The sequence below is a fragment of the Drosophila innubila genome (assembly GCF_004354385.1).
Source record: "Drosophila innubila isolate TH190305 chromosome 2L unlocalized genomic scaffold, UK_Dinn_1.0 4_B_2L, whole genome shotgun sequence".
NCBI classification, from domain to species: domain Eukaryota; kingdom Metazoa; phylum Arthropoda; class Insecta; order Diptera; family Drosophilidae; genus Drosophila; species Drosophila innubila.
Genome location: NW_022995372.1, coordinates 17,039,128 through 17,056,483, shown reverse-complemented (window position 1 = coordinate 17,056,483; position 17,356 = coordinate 17,039,128). Strand labels below are relative to the sequence as shown.

The 17,356-nt window shown below is 39.0% G+C and overlaps 2 protein-coding genes across 8 annotated transcripts in view; one reads left to right on the top strand and one right to left on the bottom strand.

Moving 5' to 3' along the window:
* LOC117780345 (serine-rich adhesin for platelets) overlaps positions 1–9,776 on the top strand; it is a 56,918-nt gene extending 47,142 nt beyond the window's left edge. For 4 of the 7 annotated variants that reach the window (XM_034616832.1, XM_034616831.1, XM_034616835.1 and 1 more), the window contains 5 exons: positions 110–738; positions 1,292–1,498; positions 4,117–4,319; positions 6,001–6,150; positions 6,771–9,776. In XM_034616832.1, the coding sequence (XP_034472723.1) occupies positions 110–738; positions 1,292–1,498; positions 4,117–4,319; positions 6,001–6,150; positions 6,771–8,089 (2,508 nt within the window). In that variant the 3' untranslated portion in view covers positions 8,090–9,776. Of the gene's footprint in view, positions 1–109; positions 739–1,291; positions 1,499–1,779; positions 1,852–4,116; positions 4,320–6,000; positions 6,161–6,770 lie in introns of those variants that run through there. The other 3 variants (XM_034616836.1, XR_004617074.1, XM_034616833.1) reach the window with 3 other exon arrangements.
* Positions 9,777–10,353: 577 nt separating this feature from the next.
* LOC117780346 (zinc finger protein 492) lies at positions 10,354–13,917 on the bottom strand. Its single transcript, XM_034616837.1, has 7 exons — positions 13,627–13,917; positions 13,079–13,262; positions 12,807–13,007; positions 12,244–12,718; positions 11,889–12,168; positions 11,291–11,479; positions 10,354–11,222 (listed from the first exon to the last, which is right to left on the bottom strand). The coding sequence occupies exons 2-7, from the start codon at positions 13,235–13,237 to the stop codon at positions 10,787–10,789; spliced, it is 1,740 nt and encodes a 579-aa protein (XP_034472728.1). The 5' UTR covers positions 13,238–13,262; positions 13,627–13,917; the 3' UTR covers positions 10,354–10,786.
* Between the last annotated feature and the right edge of the window lie 3,439 nt (positions 13,918–17,356).

Genomic DNA, 17,356 nt, shown 5'->3' with positions numbered 1-17,356 from the left:
ATTTTTAACTTTGTCAATTTTAAATTTAATTTTAAATTAAGAATCATCTTAGCTTTATCCTTATCAACTTCTCTAACTAGTTGTTTCCTTCTCTCTCTCTCTGTTACAGCCACCTGAGAATGAACTACAGAAATCGCATGATCACAATTCGGCCGCCCTGAGCGAGCATCAGTTGCGGGTGCAGGCATCGTTGCAACGCCTTAATATTCCCGACTGGTTCCGACAATACAATCAAAATGCCGCACGGTCGCCAGATGTCGCCAACGCCGGCAATGCTGGAGCAGCAGCGACCTCTGGCGGCTACAAGCCGGGCAACTTTACAAGGAAACGCACACAGGATTCAGGACGCTGGCAGGGTCTCAACTCAAAGACGACTTCGCTCAGTTCGCTGGGATCTCAGCGCTCCGATCGTAGTCCCTTGCTCTTGAGTCCCTCGGCGCACAGTCATCATGGCGGTCAGAGCAGCAGTGTGAGTGGTGCGGCAGTGGGTCATCATGGACAAGGTCAGGGTGTGGGCGCCACACGCTGGTCCACCTCACATCTCAACTCCACGCAGACATCGCCAAGTGTCTCGCAACGTGGCAGCTTTGCTCGTGGCGCTCCCATCAACAGCAGCTTCATGTCCGTGGCAAGTGGCAGCAGTGCCGGCGCAGGCAGCGTACTGAGGAACTCCTATCGTCAGCCCTATCTCGGCTGGCGCAGCACAGAGAAGCTCTCACAGCGCACGCCACACGAAAGGTAAGCGCAACTTACCATTATAAATCGGTATCGGGATCGGAATCTCGATATCGATATTGACTCTATACAAACGAACGATATTTACGTAAAAAACAATTTGATATTCAATCAATTTTCAAATTTTGATCCATTTGTGCTTGTGATGTAAAAATATCAACACATCAAAATATAATCAAGGTTTCAGTTCTAATTAGTTATGATAATTATTGATTATAATCAATAGATTTTGTATTCTAAAGTTGTTTTCTGTTTGGATGTTCTCTTCTTAAGTACATCCACTCATACATTTTGATATCCATTAAAATTGATTCCGTATTAAATCGTTACAAATTAAAATCCATTATTAGTTTGTTTAGCTCAATTCTTTAAGAAAATTAATTTGACTGTTAACTTAAATTTTTCCAAAAAAAAAAACAGATTATATTAACTGATATTCATTGAGGTATGACTAATGTATATTACGATATGATATTCTTTGTGATATTCATCTAGACAACAATACGATACTAACTTTAATTCCAATCAGAAAATAATTGTTTGATATTCTTTGTAGGCTGGCCAACTCACTGCTGGCGCAACGAACATCCCCCACAACGGCAACGGCAACAAATGGAGGGCGTTGCCTGCAGCCTGTGACGCCGGAGATACAGAGCTCCATCAAGGAGGTCACCTCGGCCATAGTGCACTATGTGAACGATCAGACGCAGGCGCAGCAGTTGCAACAACAGCAACGCAGCCGATCGGCGAGTCCCAATTCGAGGTAGGCAACGGATCGACCAAAAAACCGTTGCATCGAGCCACAAATTCAAAATCAAAATATACAATATTGAGTTCAAGCTGTTGTAGTAGTCGCCTTCTATATACCCAGCCAATCCCCACCACCCATCTGTGTGTAGTTGTTATTACCAATCTACTCTATCCATCATGTCTATATACATACAATATCCTGTTGATTTTCTATACCCTCAAAACGTGTCCACTTCATTTCGTATCTGGTATTTCAAAAATTTCATTTCTCTCCGGCAACTACACAACGCGTAGCTACCTGTAAAGTCACCCAGTTGCAACTGCAACTGCCACACACAGTCCAGTTATCATCGATGTCCGTGAGAGGTAAGCGAGCCCCCCACATTCCCATGTTGGGCTTTGTCATCCTCATCGTCAACGTCTTCCTTCATATGGCTAACAACAGTGACTAATACAATTTACACGTCATAATTATAACTTTATCTATCTATATGAGTGTATGTGTGTGTGTGTGCGTGTGTGTGTGTCTGTATGCTGGCTTCTACTAAAACACTAAAAACAACAACAACAACTAAACCAACAACTTTCATCTGAAAACTTTTTTTTGGATTGTTGCCAAGTTATGTGAATACAATTAGGTCAGGTCAGATCCTTGCATATGCAATTGGCCAGGGGAAGAAATGTTTTTCATTTGGACTCAACTATGTTTTCGCCCACAGATGGCGCCAGCTAAAATTATCTTTAATTTAGCGAAAAGTTCGTTCTTACACTTAACAAAAGATGGCGCTTAGACAATTTTATATTGAAAATATCAAAGTAACAAAACATTGCTTAGGAAAAATAAAATTTTAAAGTACCAAAATGTTAGGATGTAAAATTTAGAGCACAAAACAAGGATTCTTGTAATTAGAAAACTTAAATTAGGAAAAATTTTAAACCTTTTATTAAAGGTAAGGGTAATACTAGGATGCAAGACCTTTGGGTAATTTAAAAAATATTTTATAACGAAAAAAGCATATCATTTTGTTGTAGAAATCGACTACTAGTTGTTTCGGAGAGTCCATTATATTATTGATATTATTGTCAGCTTCCACACAACTTATGATTATTATATCTTACACAAAGCCGGGTTCTTTATACAATCAGAATCAGTTAGCATTTACACAATAGTCAACCATTCAAATTAAAATGTTTTCATTTCGCTTTCATTTAGAATCTGACGAGTCTATAGATGTCACTAGAACCTTTCCCGGGGCTATTATTAATAAATCGCAATAGAGGCCTCACTCTCAATTTATTATTGCATGCAATTTATGTAAATGTCAGCAATCCAATAAAAGGGGCGACAGTCCCAGGATATGCCTGGACGGGCCCAGCTACAAACCTTATTCCATATACATACCTGGGCAATCAGCGCTAGACACTTGAACACGTTTCGAGTGGAGCCCACTTTGTCCTGTGGCAGTGCCAATCATTATGAAAATCAATAATATTAAAGTAGAGCAACTCGCATACAGGGTGTCCTGCTCAAAAATAACATGTGATGCATGTGTGTCAGTGGGTTATTCCTAATTTTTCATGGATACAAGACAATTCTTTAAAAAATAACTTTATTCTTGCCTTATTGTACTAAAGAGTAGTACAGAAAAAAATATATAATTATATTGTCGTTTCCTCCTTTTTTTTAATATTTCTTAAACATTTTTGAGAAAGGTGAAGTGCAATCTACTTGGTGTATTACTTAATTAATAGTGTATTAAATATATAGGCGTTTACTTAAACAACAGTTATTCAAAAAAAAAAATAAATTGCGTTGTTTTATCGCTTAGATTGTACCTGACCTAGATTGTATTTTGAAGAGATACCCACTGATGCTTATGATATAACATTTTCCTTAAATTGTTACTGAATATTCCATAAATTTTCAAGCTTAAATATTGTCTGTCTATTATCAGTAAAGACTAGCATAGAATTTTTGCAGAGTATGTACGGATTCTCATGCAAAAGTTGAAGAACTTTCATGTTTTCCGTAATCAGGCCGCCAGCGAGGCGCCACTTTTGGCCGCAACAACCCTCCATCCGCAGCAGCCAACGTGGCGTATGCTTATTTGTCTGTCTCGCTCGCTCTCTCTCGCTGTCTGCGCTTCTTGCTCGCTTGTTGGCATAGACACCCCAAACCGAAAGCTAAGTGACCCCCTCAGTTTTATGCTCTCGATCCCACATTTTGGCTCTGGCTATTTGTGTGTGTTCACATCCATCGACGTTTCATTCGTGTGCCACGTCTGCTTCCAAGCGCTTCTCAAAGAGCTCTGCAACCAGGAAAAAATTCAAAAAAATAATTATATAAGCCTTAATTACATTTCAGTGTATTATTAAGTGCATTTTTGAAAGCACTCTCAGCCAATTAGTCAAAGCTTTTTCATAGGCATAACAATCGAAAAGTTGTCTGAGGTTAGTGCCTCGCGATAGAGCGTAAATGGTTGCCACAAGTGCAAGTGAGTCACAGTTGCCTGTGACGTCACATTATTGATTTTACTAGCCTGGTGTTTTTTGTTGTTGTTACTCGATTTTCTGTTATTGTCATTATTAAACGTTAGCTAATCTGTGTGTTATTTATTGTTGGATCCACAGAAAGTGCTGGCTGGAGAGCAGCTTTGTTGGCACACGGCCATTGGACTCACCACAAACGCCGGTCATCGACAGCAGCAGCAGCCCGCCCGCTTCCCAACACCATCTGCAGCTCCATCAGCATCAGCAGCAGCAGTTTCACTTGGATGCCGCTGGACAGCCGCCACTACGCATGAACGGACTTAGCCGAGTCGGCGGCGGTGGCGGTGAGTCCACCATATATATCTGATCCGTAGCTGGACAGCAATAGGCGTGCTTAGATAAATCACATACTACTCTCATATACAGTTATAAACAAGTACATATTTTGACAAAGATATTTTATTTTGCAAAGAAAACAACCCTTTTCTTGGTTTTTTTTTATTAATATTTTAATCAAAAAAGTTGAATTAAAACTAACAATGTGCAATTCTTCTTTGTCAAAACAATTACTTGACTCACTGTATATATTCTTTGTTTGAACATCCAATATCACAATTTTGTTTTTGTAATGTGCACAAAACGAGAACCACAAAATTAGAAATGCGTTAATTAGATATATACATATATGTATATTAACTTACATATGCTTAGTATGTAGAGCAAGAGAGATTCCCTTTATGATTTTCATAGATGTACACTACACACACTCACACACATACACAAACACACACAGATGTAGCTTGAAATGCAATTTTTTACATTTGCTTTGTATTTGTATTATGAGCTAATTTTGATTTTCTACAAGAAATAAAGTTATCTGTAATAATGCTAGGGTGCAAAGTGCATTTCATTCAGTTTCAAATCGACTGTAAATTACGACAAATACTACAAAATTTGACACAACCAACAATTAACAATATAAATTGACAATCGGAAATAGTAAAAAAGTTAATAAGTAATTTTTAGTGTAAACAAACTAATTTTAAATGATATACAAGTACTATTTAAATTTATGATTAATTTTTAATAAACAAACAGCTATGGCATACAGTTAATTATAAATGTATTATTATTATTCATATTCATACATCCATTATTGTCCTTTTTGTTCTTGTCAAATTTATAGCATACTTATCTGCGCATAAGTTTGCTATGCATGATTAATGACATAATTTAATTTAAATCATTTACAATGCAATTCTCATAACATATTTCATATTTTCATTTTGGAATTTTCTATTTTAGGCTTGGTTTTTAAAACTAGAAAAATTCACGTATCTAACAAAGCAAAAGTAAACAATAACAATCAATAGCAAAAACTACAATCTGACTATTTAAAAATAAAAAACTAAGCGTGCTATAAATTTAATTTCTTTATATATATATTTAATAACGATGTATTATTTTTATTACAAAAGCAACGAACGATTTGATGATGTATTTTTTCGATAACTTACTTTACTTTTAATGATATATAATTTTTGTAAAATATATTTTTAAAATATTCTTTTAAAAACGATATGAAGTGCTTTATACAAATGTCTATAAAGGCGGGCACAGCCCTCGCTTAAGGTGGCTACAATAAAACTGATTTATATTTTATTCAAAATGTTTTAATTTTTGTAGTTTATTTCTTGATATAACATTTGAATTTTTTAGCTGCTTTTTTTGTTTAATGCATAGTATGTAAATAATACACACAATTAGCTTGAACATAACAACATTTTCTCAGTGTAATTTTTATAAATATAACAAATCCATCACATTGCGATTTATGACAATCATTTAGTTGTAAGAACATTTATTAATGCGCTATATATTTTTTCAAGCCTAACAACAATTTTTTTTGTATTCTTATATTTTATGCCGTGCATTATTAAAAACAAAAAAAAAACATTTCAAAAAAATATGGTCCATTTAAAAAAATGTATATTTAAACAAACCCAATTCGAATTGCATCTAAAGCGCCTGAACGCTCGTTGAGCAGCGCATCGCTAGAAGATGTCTTAGCCTCACTTTTAGGACTGCCAACTACCTCCTCCTCCAACAGCCAGAACAACAACAACAACAGAAATCAAGCGACTACGGCGACCATTGCAGGGTCCTCGACGACAGGTATGAACCTGTAAGTTTTTGTTCCAATATAACCGCTACCCAAAAAATTAAAAAAAAGAAAAGAATAATAAAAAATAACAACAAAATAAAATGTTTGGAAAAAATAAAAAAAAAACAACTTAATTATATGGAAAAATGGGTATAGGCAAAAACGAAACAACTTGCGTTCTTGTTTGTTGTACGCATATAAAGCTATTTTTAATCATAATTCTACTATATATCAGTTAAACATTAATATATTCTCGTATACTCGGCTTACAATATAACTCAGTGCTAACTGTATCTTATTATTAATTCTTCAATTCTTCTTAAAGTTTATCGTAGTTTTGTTGAAAACTTTATTGAAGCAGACATTTTTCTTCAGTTCACTTATTTTCTATCTAAATTACACTGAGAAAAAAATACATAAACATACAAAACAAACTAGCATACATATATATTTTGAGATGTTGCGCTACAATTTATACCCTACCCTCATTATTGCCCAGCATGTGAGTGAAATCAAGCTCAGTTCCATTGAATGCTCATTGTTGTTGTTATTGTTATTATATAATTACACAATTAAATTGCCAATATATATAGAGATGGTATATATTTATGTAAATTGATATACTTTACAGCAGAAACAGCTAGTCGTCAGCAGCTGGAGGTGGAGCAGCAGCTTCTACGACGTCGCAGCGAAGGTGACGCACCCAGTCAGCAGAAGCAGAAGCAACAAAACAGTCAGTCACAAAGTCAATCCCAATCCCACTCACATTCTCAATCACAATCCCAGTCACAAGCTCCAATTCAAAGCCAATCCAATTCGAATGCCAGCAATCGGCGAGTATCGCTGGGCGACTCCAACGCCCACCAGGACAAGGGGAGCAGCAGCAACAACGGCGGCATCGGCGTCGGCAATATCGACCAGCAACTGCAGATCAGATGTCGGAACACCAAGTGCGAGGCAAGTGCCACGCCCGCCGATGCCAAGAAGCTGTACAAGTCATGCCACAATTGTACCCATTTATATTGTTCACGTGAGTGTCGGCGCGCCCACTGGGAGAAGCATCGGAAGGCGTGCCTGCACTCGCGTGCGTCCAATCTGTGCCGCCAGGTGTTAGCCACCTGCAAGGATGACGTCGACTCGCAGCGTCACCTCAGTCTGCTCGCCCGCAAGGGCAGCCTTTCCCAGGGACGCGGGGTTGTCCGGGTTCTGTTCCGCAGCGCCGAGGCGGCTGAGGGATTTATCAAGCATGGTTTCCAGTGCATGGGCGAGGCATCCTATGTTCGCTGGCCGGATCTCATGCCAGCTGAAATGGGTCTGGAACTCTATTCGGAGTTGCTGAAACTGAGCACAGAGTACAAGCCCGAGTCCAAGATGCTCATCTATGTGGCCATTTGTGTGGTCTCCGAGGCGCCGGGCATGGGTCAAGCGCCTGTGCGCTGGGAACGCCAACTGGTCTCGCGTTGCGCCAAGCTGAAGCTCTGCAAGAGCGTGCTCGCCGAACTGGAACTGCAGCAGCAGGCGCTGCAACAACCACTCGCGGTTATGGCCGTTCCAGAGAGCACTGAGATCCTCATACTTACCTTCAATCCCGGCCTGCGCACCGCGCCCGGCAATCGGGAGCTCATACTGTCCAATATATTGGATATATTGTCGCGTCGTGGTGTACTGCTGCGCAAGCATTATCCAGAGATTTATCAGCGCCTGCAGACCTACACCGAGGGCCAGACGGACAAGTTTAATCCGGTGACGTTGCATCCGCGAGACTCGCAGACGGGCCAGAGCTTTGTGTGCATCATCATGCCCGTGCACACAGACAGCGAGTTCATCAAACTGCCCTCGGCGGCCGATGGTGGCGGCAATCGTGTGACAACCATCGACGTCGGCTCTCCAGCCGCCCTTGCCCAGCTGGACGATGATGAGCTCCTAACACGCACCACGCAAGCGAGTTGATTAAAGGCGAGCAGCAGCAACACTAACAACACTAACACTAGGCGCAGCAGCGGCAATGCCACGCCTCCGCATGTCCTGAACGCCTATGGCGATTCCCTAGGCTCTGGCCTTGAGAGCACTCGCATGTGAGCGCATCTCAATCTCTTCCAAACCTTGCTCTTGTTTATCACTTAAGTCTCTATCAAGTCGCTTCTCTCCCTTTCTCTCTCTGTCTCTCTACGCTATAATATGCATGTTAGTTAATCAGCTGTTCTGTTACTTCGATTAACTAAACTAGTTACTAGCTACCAGTTAAGCAATGGGGCGTGTCAGTATACAATACATACTCGTACATATATCAGTAGGGCCCTCCACTCGTTGTTTGGTACACCATAACACTTATCAAAATTGTCAGTCGACTCGCTATATAACTCTCAAAACTATCGAAAATTATCAATGGGGGGAATACCCTCCATAACTTTAAAAAACTAACGGTAACAAGTCAAGCTTTACTATCACAATATATCTCTGAGCTTACAAGCGACTTTCTAGGGTCACATGCAAAGGCTACATGCTATACAACTATAAAAAACAATTGACACAGTGCTGCCAATAATCTGACCGTTACAACAGCATAGATTTGAAGACAAAAATATTGAAAAATTGGTAGAAATATAAAAAATTCGCAAAAGAAAAGATCAGCTCAAATGCACATAAAACAAAGTTTAAAAATAATAAATAATTAAGAATGTGCATCACTGGTGGTACACATAAAAAGCTTAATTTTGTTTATGATAGATAGCACTGTAAAATAACCAGGACCCCTTTACATGTATTCTGCAGCTTCCATAAAAAAATATAAAAGACAGAAACTAAACACATTAAAGTTTATATAATACAATAATAACTTGAGCAACAGTATAGCATAAGTGCCCACAAATAAGTTAATGCAAGCATTTCAAACATCAAACGATTTCCTATATGAGCTGAGGCGCATTTTGAAGCATAACCTCACTTTTTATAATGCAATTGAACACAAAACACATCATAAACTCTAACTACAACTATAAATGTAACAAACTAACTACAAATATATATTAAGTTTCTCGTATATCTCCTTCTAGTATGTGTTAAATGTAACAAAAGCAAATTATTTGCTTACGGCCTTATTTAAAGTTTGTTGAATTTGTTCTGCTCGCTCCAAAGGAAGTAACATTTTGTAGCCTTTTAAATTAGGTTTTTAATTTATGTGTAAGTCGAAGTGCGGATCTAGGTTAGCTTAAATATATCTACTCGTATTAGTTAAATTTATGTACTGAATACTAGAGTTGAGAATCAAAAGATAAACAAAAATATTGCCCAATTAAACATTTTTGAAGTTCACGTTTTAGCTAAAATAAATATTTAGTGATCGAGAATTCTACCCATTCCTTTGCTAGTTCCAATTTTTTAACTAAAACACGACAATTTATACATTTGTGTGTAAATAAAACTCAAAAAAAGGAGAAGCCTGTATTAATTGTATTAACATATGCATTATACAGTTCTTAAAAGCAAAAAAATGCCGATTTCGCAGACTCATACATATATATCATGCATCATTAACTATCAAAAATAAAGTAAATAAATAAAGAAAACTGTAAGTTGTTTAGTACTTGTAAGAAGGACTTGAAAAACAATAAATAAAATGCATTCAAAATTATTGAAATTACAAGTTGTGTTCTTAATGGGATATTTAATGGTGTTAAGTCATTCTCGCTCTGCCTGAAAGTATGCTAAATTTTAAAAATTTCAATTTTAACTGATTTATTCTGCTTCTAGTATGAAAATATGGAATTTCCAAATAAGCATCAATTAAATTAACTCTTCGGCAAGCTGAAATCTGAAATTAGGCAATAAAAGTCGCATTAAGTTTATTCAAATATGATTTATTTATTAAAGTTATAAGTGTTTTTGTATAATACTTATTTAGATTTACATAAATTGTATTTAAAATGTTTTGTTTTCATTTTCACTTAACGCTAATATTGTTTTTAATCGAATTAAGTATATACATATACATATGATGTATATATATATGTGTATTATGGATGTATACAGTACATCCCTGCGTAGATTCTTACGTATTTGCTTTTGATGCGGCTAATGCTTGCCCCCCTTTCGCTTATAAATCCGTGTAAATTACAGCTACAATTTTGTATACGGAAATAGACTATAACACTTAAATGTACCACACATTGCGCCATATCTATGTTACACTCTATGAATAAATTAGGTTCGATTCGTTTTGTTTGATTAACGTAAAAAAGCGTTTATGGTGTCACTCTTTCGAGTGCCCCAAGCCCAATTCAAGGAGCCCTACAAGAAAACTACATTATTTAAAAAAAAGAATAAAAATAATAATAATAATATGTATAACATTAATAGTGCCTAGCTGGTAATGGTGATGATGACGATGACGATGCTTCTCTGCCCCGTTTATGTACAGGCGCCGACTCAGTAGCTTGATGAAGCACTAAAGGCGGCGCCTTGCTGCGGCTGCTCTTCCTGCCGTTCCTGTGCCGTTGGCAAATTATAGTAATAGCCTGGATAGGGCTGTGTTGGAAATGCGCCCGTGCCTGTGCCTGTACTCGTACCCGATCCCGATTGATAGGCTGCCGCCGCTGCCGTAGTCGTTGCTGTGCTGGTCGTCTTGGCAATGGCTTTGGTTGCTCTTATCTATAAGCCACCGATGATCACCTCCTGCTGCGCATCGTCATCCATGTCGGGTAACTCTTGCTTGTGCACTACCATGCCATCACCTGCCGGCTGTCTGGGTGCTGTTTGTCCATACTTCTGATGAATGCCACGATGACGCTTCAACGCAAAACGATCGGCAAATGCCGCAGAGCAAATTTCACACTTGTACGGCTTCTCGCCGGAGTGCACCTTGGCGTGGTTCTTGAGATGGGCCGCTTGCGAAAATGCTGAACCGCATATTTCGCATTTATATGGCTTCTCACCGGTGTGAATGCGCCGATGATTCCACAGCGTGGCATGACGCGCAAATCCCTTATCGCACACTCCACACACATACGGACGTTCGCCGCTGTGCGTGCGCTCGTGATTCTTCAGGTGCGGCGATTGTGAAAACTGCATGCCACAAGTTTGGCATCTGCAAGTATCAATTTAAACGAAATCCATTAATAAATAGTAATTTGCCAGTTTATATTCTACACTTACTTGTACGGTTTTTCTCCCGTGTGTATGCGGGCATGGTTCTTCAGATATACAGCCTTGGCAAATGCCAATCCGCAGATGGTGCACTTGTAGTTCTTCTCGCCGCTGTGCAGCTTCTTGTGCGACCACAGACTGGAGTAGCGTGAAAAGAGGCCGCCACATATGTTGCAACTGAATGGTTTACTGGGATTTCTACAAATGTTCAGACATTATTTAATAAAGCTACTCATTTTACATTTGTTTTATAATACTCTTACAGAGGGTATTTTTCATCAGGACGATGGACAATGCGAGCTAATCGCTTAATTTTTAAGCTATCTATATGCCAAATTGGTAGACAGGTATTTTTGTTTTAAAGTCAGAACCTTACCTCGTAACAGGTCGGATCACTAAATTATATAGCTTCTATTGCAGTACAACTATCGTTTGAAAATCAATTTTTACTATGAGACAGGTTTCATTGTTTGAGATAATTCTTGACCAAGTTGGATTGAATTCAGAACACTATATCATATAGCTTTCATAGGTTAAAAGGATTTAAAATTTGAATAATAGGGCTCTGCAAGAGTATTAAAGCTTTTTTTTTTGCTTAGAAACTCACTCGGTCTTGACGGTGACAGAGTTCTGCTTAACAGATCCCCCTGCCCCACCATGGGATTGATGTGTATGCTGTTGACCCATAAGCACCACACCGGATCCATTGCACTTTTGACACTTTGTCATCTGTTGCGAATTGCGCTTCTTGACCGGATGATGGCCCGACGATGAGCTGGGCTCACGTTTGGGCGTCGTGCCGCCAGTCTGCTGGGCAACTATTTGCTGGAGTTGTGCCTGCGCTTGTGGTGTAGTTGATATGATTTGCACGGGATGCGCCATTTGTCCTGTTTGATATGATAATTATAAGAAGCATTTATCAATGATAGTGTAACTCAATTGATATTTCAGCAATCTCTTACCATCGGGCGCTACAAATATTTGTTGTTGTGCTGCCTGCTCTGCCTGCATGCACGATTCACAGCGCACCTGCTTGGGACCTTTGCGCTTCGACTGCTGGTGGATAGCACTGCCGCAATTGATGCACTTGCTCGACTTGGAGTTGTCGTGCTGCTGTTGTTGTTGCTGTGCCTGTTGTTGCTGCTGCTGCTGCATGACAGATTGCTGCACTGGCTCCAGCGAATCGGAAGCTACAATTTGTATCTGACCCATCTGACCGTTGCCGGTAATGATGTTCTGTGTTTGCACCATCCCCTGTGCATTGACCACCGCTATAGAGTCATTCGATTGCTGTGAATTATGCTGCTGTGGATCTGAGCCATCGGTGTGCATGCGCTTGTGTGCGTTGAGCAGCGCCAGATGCTGAAACATCTCGGAGCACACATCACACTTGAAGCTGATGTTCGATATTGTGTTTTGCAGTGGTGAAATTGTCTGCTGCAAGTGTGAATATTACAAAAATGTATAATAAATATTTAAATGAAAGGGTATTATTAAGTGCATCAGTTTTGTCACAATTACTTACAGCTGATATGGGCTTGTTTTGATTGACAATCTGTATGCGTCCCTGGGCATCGACTGTGGCAATTCCTAGAGCGGTGCCCTGGTTCAGTGGCATGCCATTTACCAATGCATAATTATAACCGCCCACTGGCTGTGCAATGTAGCAAGTCTTATTGTCGTCCGAGGTTGCCAACTGTGCTAAATTGACAGTGGCTGCATTGCCCTGCAAATTGCAAATATATAGGCGTTTAATTATTAACGGATCATTTGACAGCCGGCGCTGACTGCACTCACATTTGTTGTGTAGTAGAAGGTGGGCTGTTGGTCGGCCTTTTGGCCCTCTATTTTGGGTTGCTTGAGGATGGTGCCGTCTGCCGTTTGGTACTGTATGGTCGCCGGTTGACCGTTAATAGCGTTTGTAGTGAATATGATGTTCTTGGTGAGGTCTTCCATTTTTCGCGGTAGTCACTGCAAAACACTTAGTGCAAAATATTTGATATTTTATTGAAATATGATGCGAAATTTTGTTTTAAAAAAAAATGCACAATGCGCGTTGTTTTACAACACTGTCGACGCCACTAGTACGGTGCGAACGAGCGAGACAACTGTATAGCACACACGTCAGCGAAAAACGACTGATTAAAAATGGCGACGATGAGACAAAAAATATGTATGCGCTGCACACACATCACAAACGAATACAAAATTATTACTTTAAATTCAATCTGTCGCTGACCACTTTGTAATTTCACCACTTTTAGACGCGATTAAAGTCATTTAAGTAGCACGCATATAGTACAATAGCGTACAGCTACATGGGTACGCATGATTTGGCAATTTACCTTTTACGCAACCAACCACAAAAAATTATGTTTCTGCTGCGCCTAGCACGCCCAGCGCAGCACACAAAAATCGGTTTTAATTGTATTTAAATTGGCACAATTAGTTGAACGGCTTAGATACGGCCGGTTATCTATTTATTATCCACTTTATTTTGTTTGGAATGAAAGCAAAACTTTATTATTGTTTTTTCTTTCTCTAACAAATTAAATTCCAGCACAAAAACCTTCTGCTCGTTTGTTCTTTCGTACGTTCGAATGTGGACTGCTGAAGAGAGACGGAGAGTGAAGAAAGCCAGGGAGAGAGCAGTATCACATAAACCGTGGCACTGTGCTGCCAGACTGCGCATATAACGGATGGCCAGACTAACAATATATCTGTTGGGATATAAAATGCCTAAATGCAGGAATAGTTTTATATCGAACGTTATTTTATGATAAATAACATTTATGCTGTAAGATAGTTTCATTAAAAGCTCCATAAATAGTAAATATCATTGTTTCAAACCAGACGATATGTAAATATCGATATATCGATAAATAGTTACTGAGGTGTGACCATATTAATTTTGTTGGGGATGGCCAGATCGGTATAAAATAGTACTATGAACGTAAGATGCGAATGTCAGGCGAAAGTTTGGCTCCAATTTAAATTACAATTGTGCAATTCAAATCTTTTTTTCATGCACGTGACATGAGCTGTGGTAAATATATGTACATTAACCGAGTGTTCGATGAAAATACAGCCGGTTTTACCAAAGTATCAACACCGCCTACGCTTTGATTTCTGTGCATTGAAAGTTGTTAACTGGCTGCCGTTGTCTGGTATCCAGGTCCAAGTCCAGCATCGTGTCTCCGTCATAAATTACACTTTCAAATTATTTGCAACATTGCATTTTGGAAAAGCTCACGGTAAATTTGGGTCACCCGCAGATGTAGACATGTCGGTGGCGCTGGCGGCGACCACAGCAGCCTTCAAATTAATGCCCATTTCCATTATATTTTATTCATTTGCCTCAAATTAATTGCAACAATGGTCGTTGCAGCTTTTTGGAGCGCAAAACTTTAGACAACGATGTTGCGTTTGCAAAACGCAAAAGTAAAAGAAGAAGAAGAGACCGAAGAGGATGCCCACCACAAGAGTAATTAACTGTACAACAACAACAGCAACAACAACTACTACAATAATAATAACTGCCGTGTACTTAGATTGCAAATTCATTTTTTGGTTCAACGTTCTTCTTGGCCCAAACATTTTCATGTTGCACGCTTCGTTGCACATCATTGCATTAATTTGTAAGTTAAAGTTAAATTTTTAACAAATATTTCAACATTTGTTGCGGCGAGCTCTGCCATTTGTTAATGTAATTTTTGTACGTCTACAAACACGAATTGCCTTTGTCTTTACGTACATACATTTGTATCTTTGTTTGTTGGTATTATAATTAAGTTCATGGCGTGCTACCATTTGCCGTTTTATGTACGGATTGTTGTAGCAGTAAGCACTTTCAAAAAGCCCATAAAAATTGTAGCAACGCAATTGTCTAACAAACTAAATCAGCGCAAGTGCGTGGAGAAATTTTCACTCTACACACAGTCAACTTTTGTAATAGATAAACACACACACACAAACATATACGCATAAGAAATCAACATAGCCGCAAGCAGGGCTGCAAACACATCAATAATATTTTCGATTGATTGTTAATAATTAAAGTTTAATCGAAATGAATTAACTATAAGAACAAATGTGCACAGCTTAAAAATTTTTAATTGAGACTTCTATATTTTTTTAATTAGGCCTATTAGTCTCAAAAAATTTTAGAAGCCTTTAAATAACCATTAAAAGTGTTTGTTTTTATTATTCCTCACAATAGTTTTTTAAGTAACGTAAAGAAATACAAAAATAGAGACTTTTTAATAATTGCAATGGAATTAATATATATATACAAAATAATATTATGTCCCATTTTCTGCAGCCCTAACCACAAGATTGAAAACCCTTGCTGCATGAATTTAAATGAGGCAAACTTGTGTTGTTATTTTAAGAATTGTAAAATCAAGTAATAGCAATTCCGAAGTTAGTTTTCACTTTTACTCATGCTTAATAGACTTCTTGCTGTCGCTTTTCATATTTTTACACTTTTACAGTTTAGAGTTTACAGTTAATTTATGTATGTCGGCAACGAATTTTCACTCTCGCTATTTTTCCGCATTTGAGACTCAGTCTGGGAAAGTGGCCAAGCACAGAGACGTCGCATCCGCCAAAAATAAAAGAAAAAAAAATCAAAGAAAAACGACACAGAAATGAAAAGTGCGCCTTTAAAAAATAGCAAAAGCCAGTCGAAGCGTCTCCAAAGTCTCAGCCCAAAAATTGTGGTTAGCGTCGAGACGAGACGGCGATTACCAGAGCTTGTGGGTTAGATTAGAAAGTGGTTACCATCGTCTCCATCGGTTGCTCCATCGACAACTGCAGATTCTTTGTGAAAAACTGTGCCGGCCTCAAGTGCAGCACACACCAACAACATTAATTGGCATTTTTGCATGCGTTGCTAAGCCGGGAACCGGCTGCCAGTTGTTGTTGTTGTTGTTGTGGTTGTCGTTGCCAATGAAAGAGAAAATTGGCCCCAAATCAAGTTCACTATCATTGGCCGTCGGCGTCGCTGCACTTTTTGTGCAAACTAATATTTTAAAATTGTTGATTATGATGACTTTTCATTTCGTTCGCCAAGATCTGGATTGCGCATCAGCATCAGCTTTGGCATCAGCTTTATAAACAAAATTGCATTGGCAAAGTGTTTTTTCTTTTAATTTGACGCTTGGATGCCGCTGCTGCTGCCACCGATGCCGCAGGCCGAGATCATTAGCCATGCCGACCAACGAATGGACTGCAGCTGCTTGGACTGCACATTAAGCATACGCAGCATTGGCCAGGCCAGCTTCAAATGCCTATTACTTAATGTCGTGCTATCCCTCTCTCTCTCTCTATCTCATTGTGAAAATGGCAAAAATATTTCACGGCACATTAAATTTTTGACCACGTTATTCGCAATGCCCGTGGAAATCTGTCGGGTATCCATCATATTGCCACATGCCGCACCCAACAAGCTTCCAATCAGGAAGCAACTGCCCCTGGCCACCTGGTGAGACCTGACCGCCTGCTTTAGAGTCATCAGTCACTTGCGGTGTATTCCATTTAACATATGGTGTCCTCCATACCCAACCCATCCAATTTCTTCTAAGCTAACTTTAATGTGCAAATTACTGAAGCGTTACAACGAATTTGTTTACGAGTAAATGTCTTGAGTTTAACTGATTATGTGACCCAATTGTGCATCGAGGCAAGCGAATTACCCAAAACCGATAAGAATCCAAGGCGACACCGTTACGACTTGAGGAATTTGTCTGGGAAACTCGAGTAAGCTGTGTACTAACAACAGTTAAATGGCGACTAGAAATTACACATATTCAAATAACAGTACAAGCCAATTCTGTTAACTTTTTAATCTGTAGGCGTCACATTAACATTAGAAGAACATGTTATTAAGAAAGTTGAATGTTCATCCTATTGTCACATTAACAGCGGATGAGGAATGTTCTGTTCATCCTATTGTCACATTAACAGCAGATGAGGAATGTTCTGTTAACATTATGTACCTCCGCACAGTTAACGCATAAGCCAGGGATGCAGTAAGAAAATTTGCAGCCCAGTCAAATACAATTTAAGGAGGCT

Coding starts and splice junctions, on each gene's coding strand:
- LOC117780346 (XM_034616837.1), bottom strand. CDS start 13,237: ATGGAAGACCTCACCAAGAACATCATATTCACTACAAACGCTATTAAC. Junction 13,008..13,078: donor CCTTCTACTACACAACAAAT/GTGAGTGCAGTC, acceptor TGCAATTTGCAG/GGCAATGCAGCCACTGTCAA. Junction 12,719..12,806: donor AAAACAAGCCCATATCAGCT/GTAAGTAATTGT, acceptor TCACACTTGCAG/CAGACAATTTCACCACTGCA.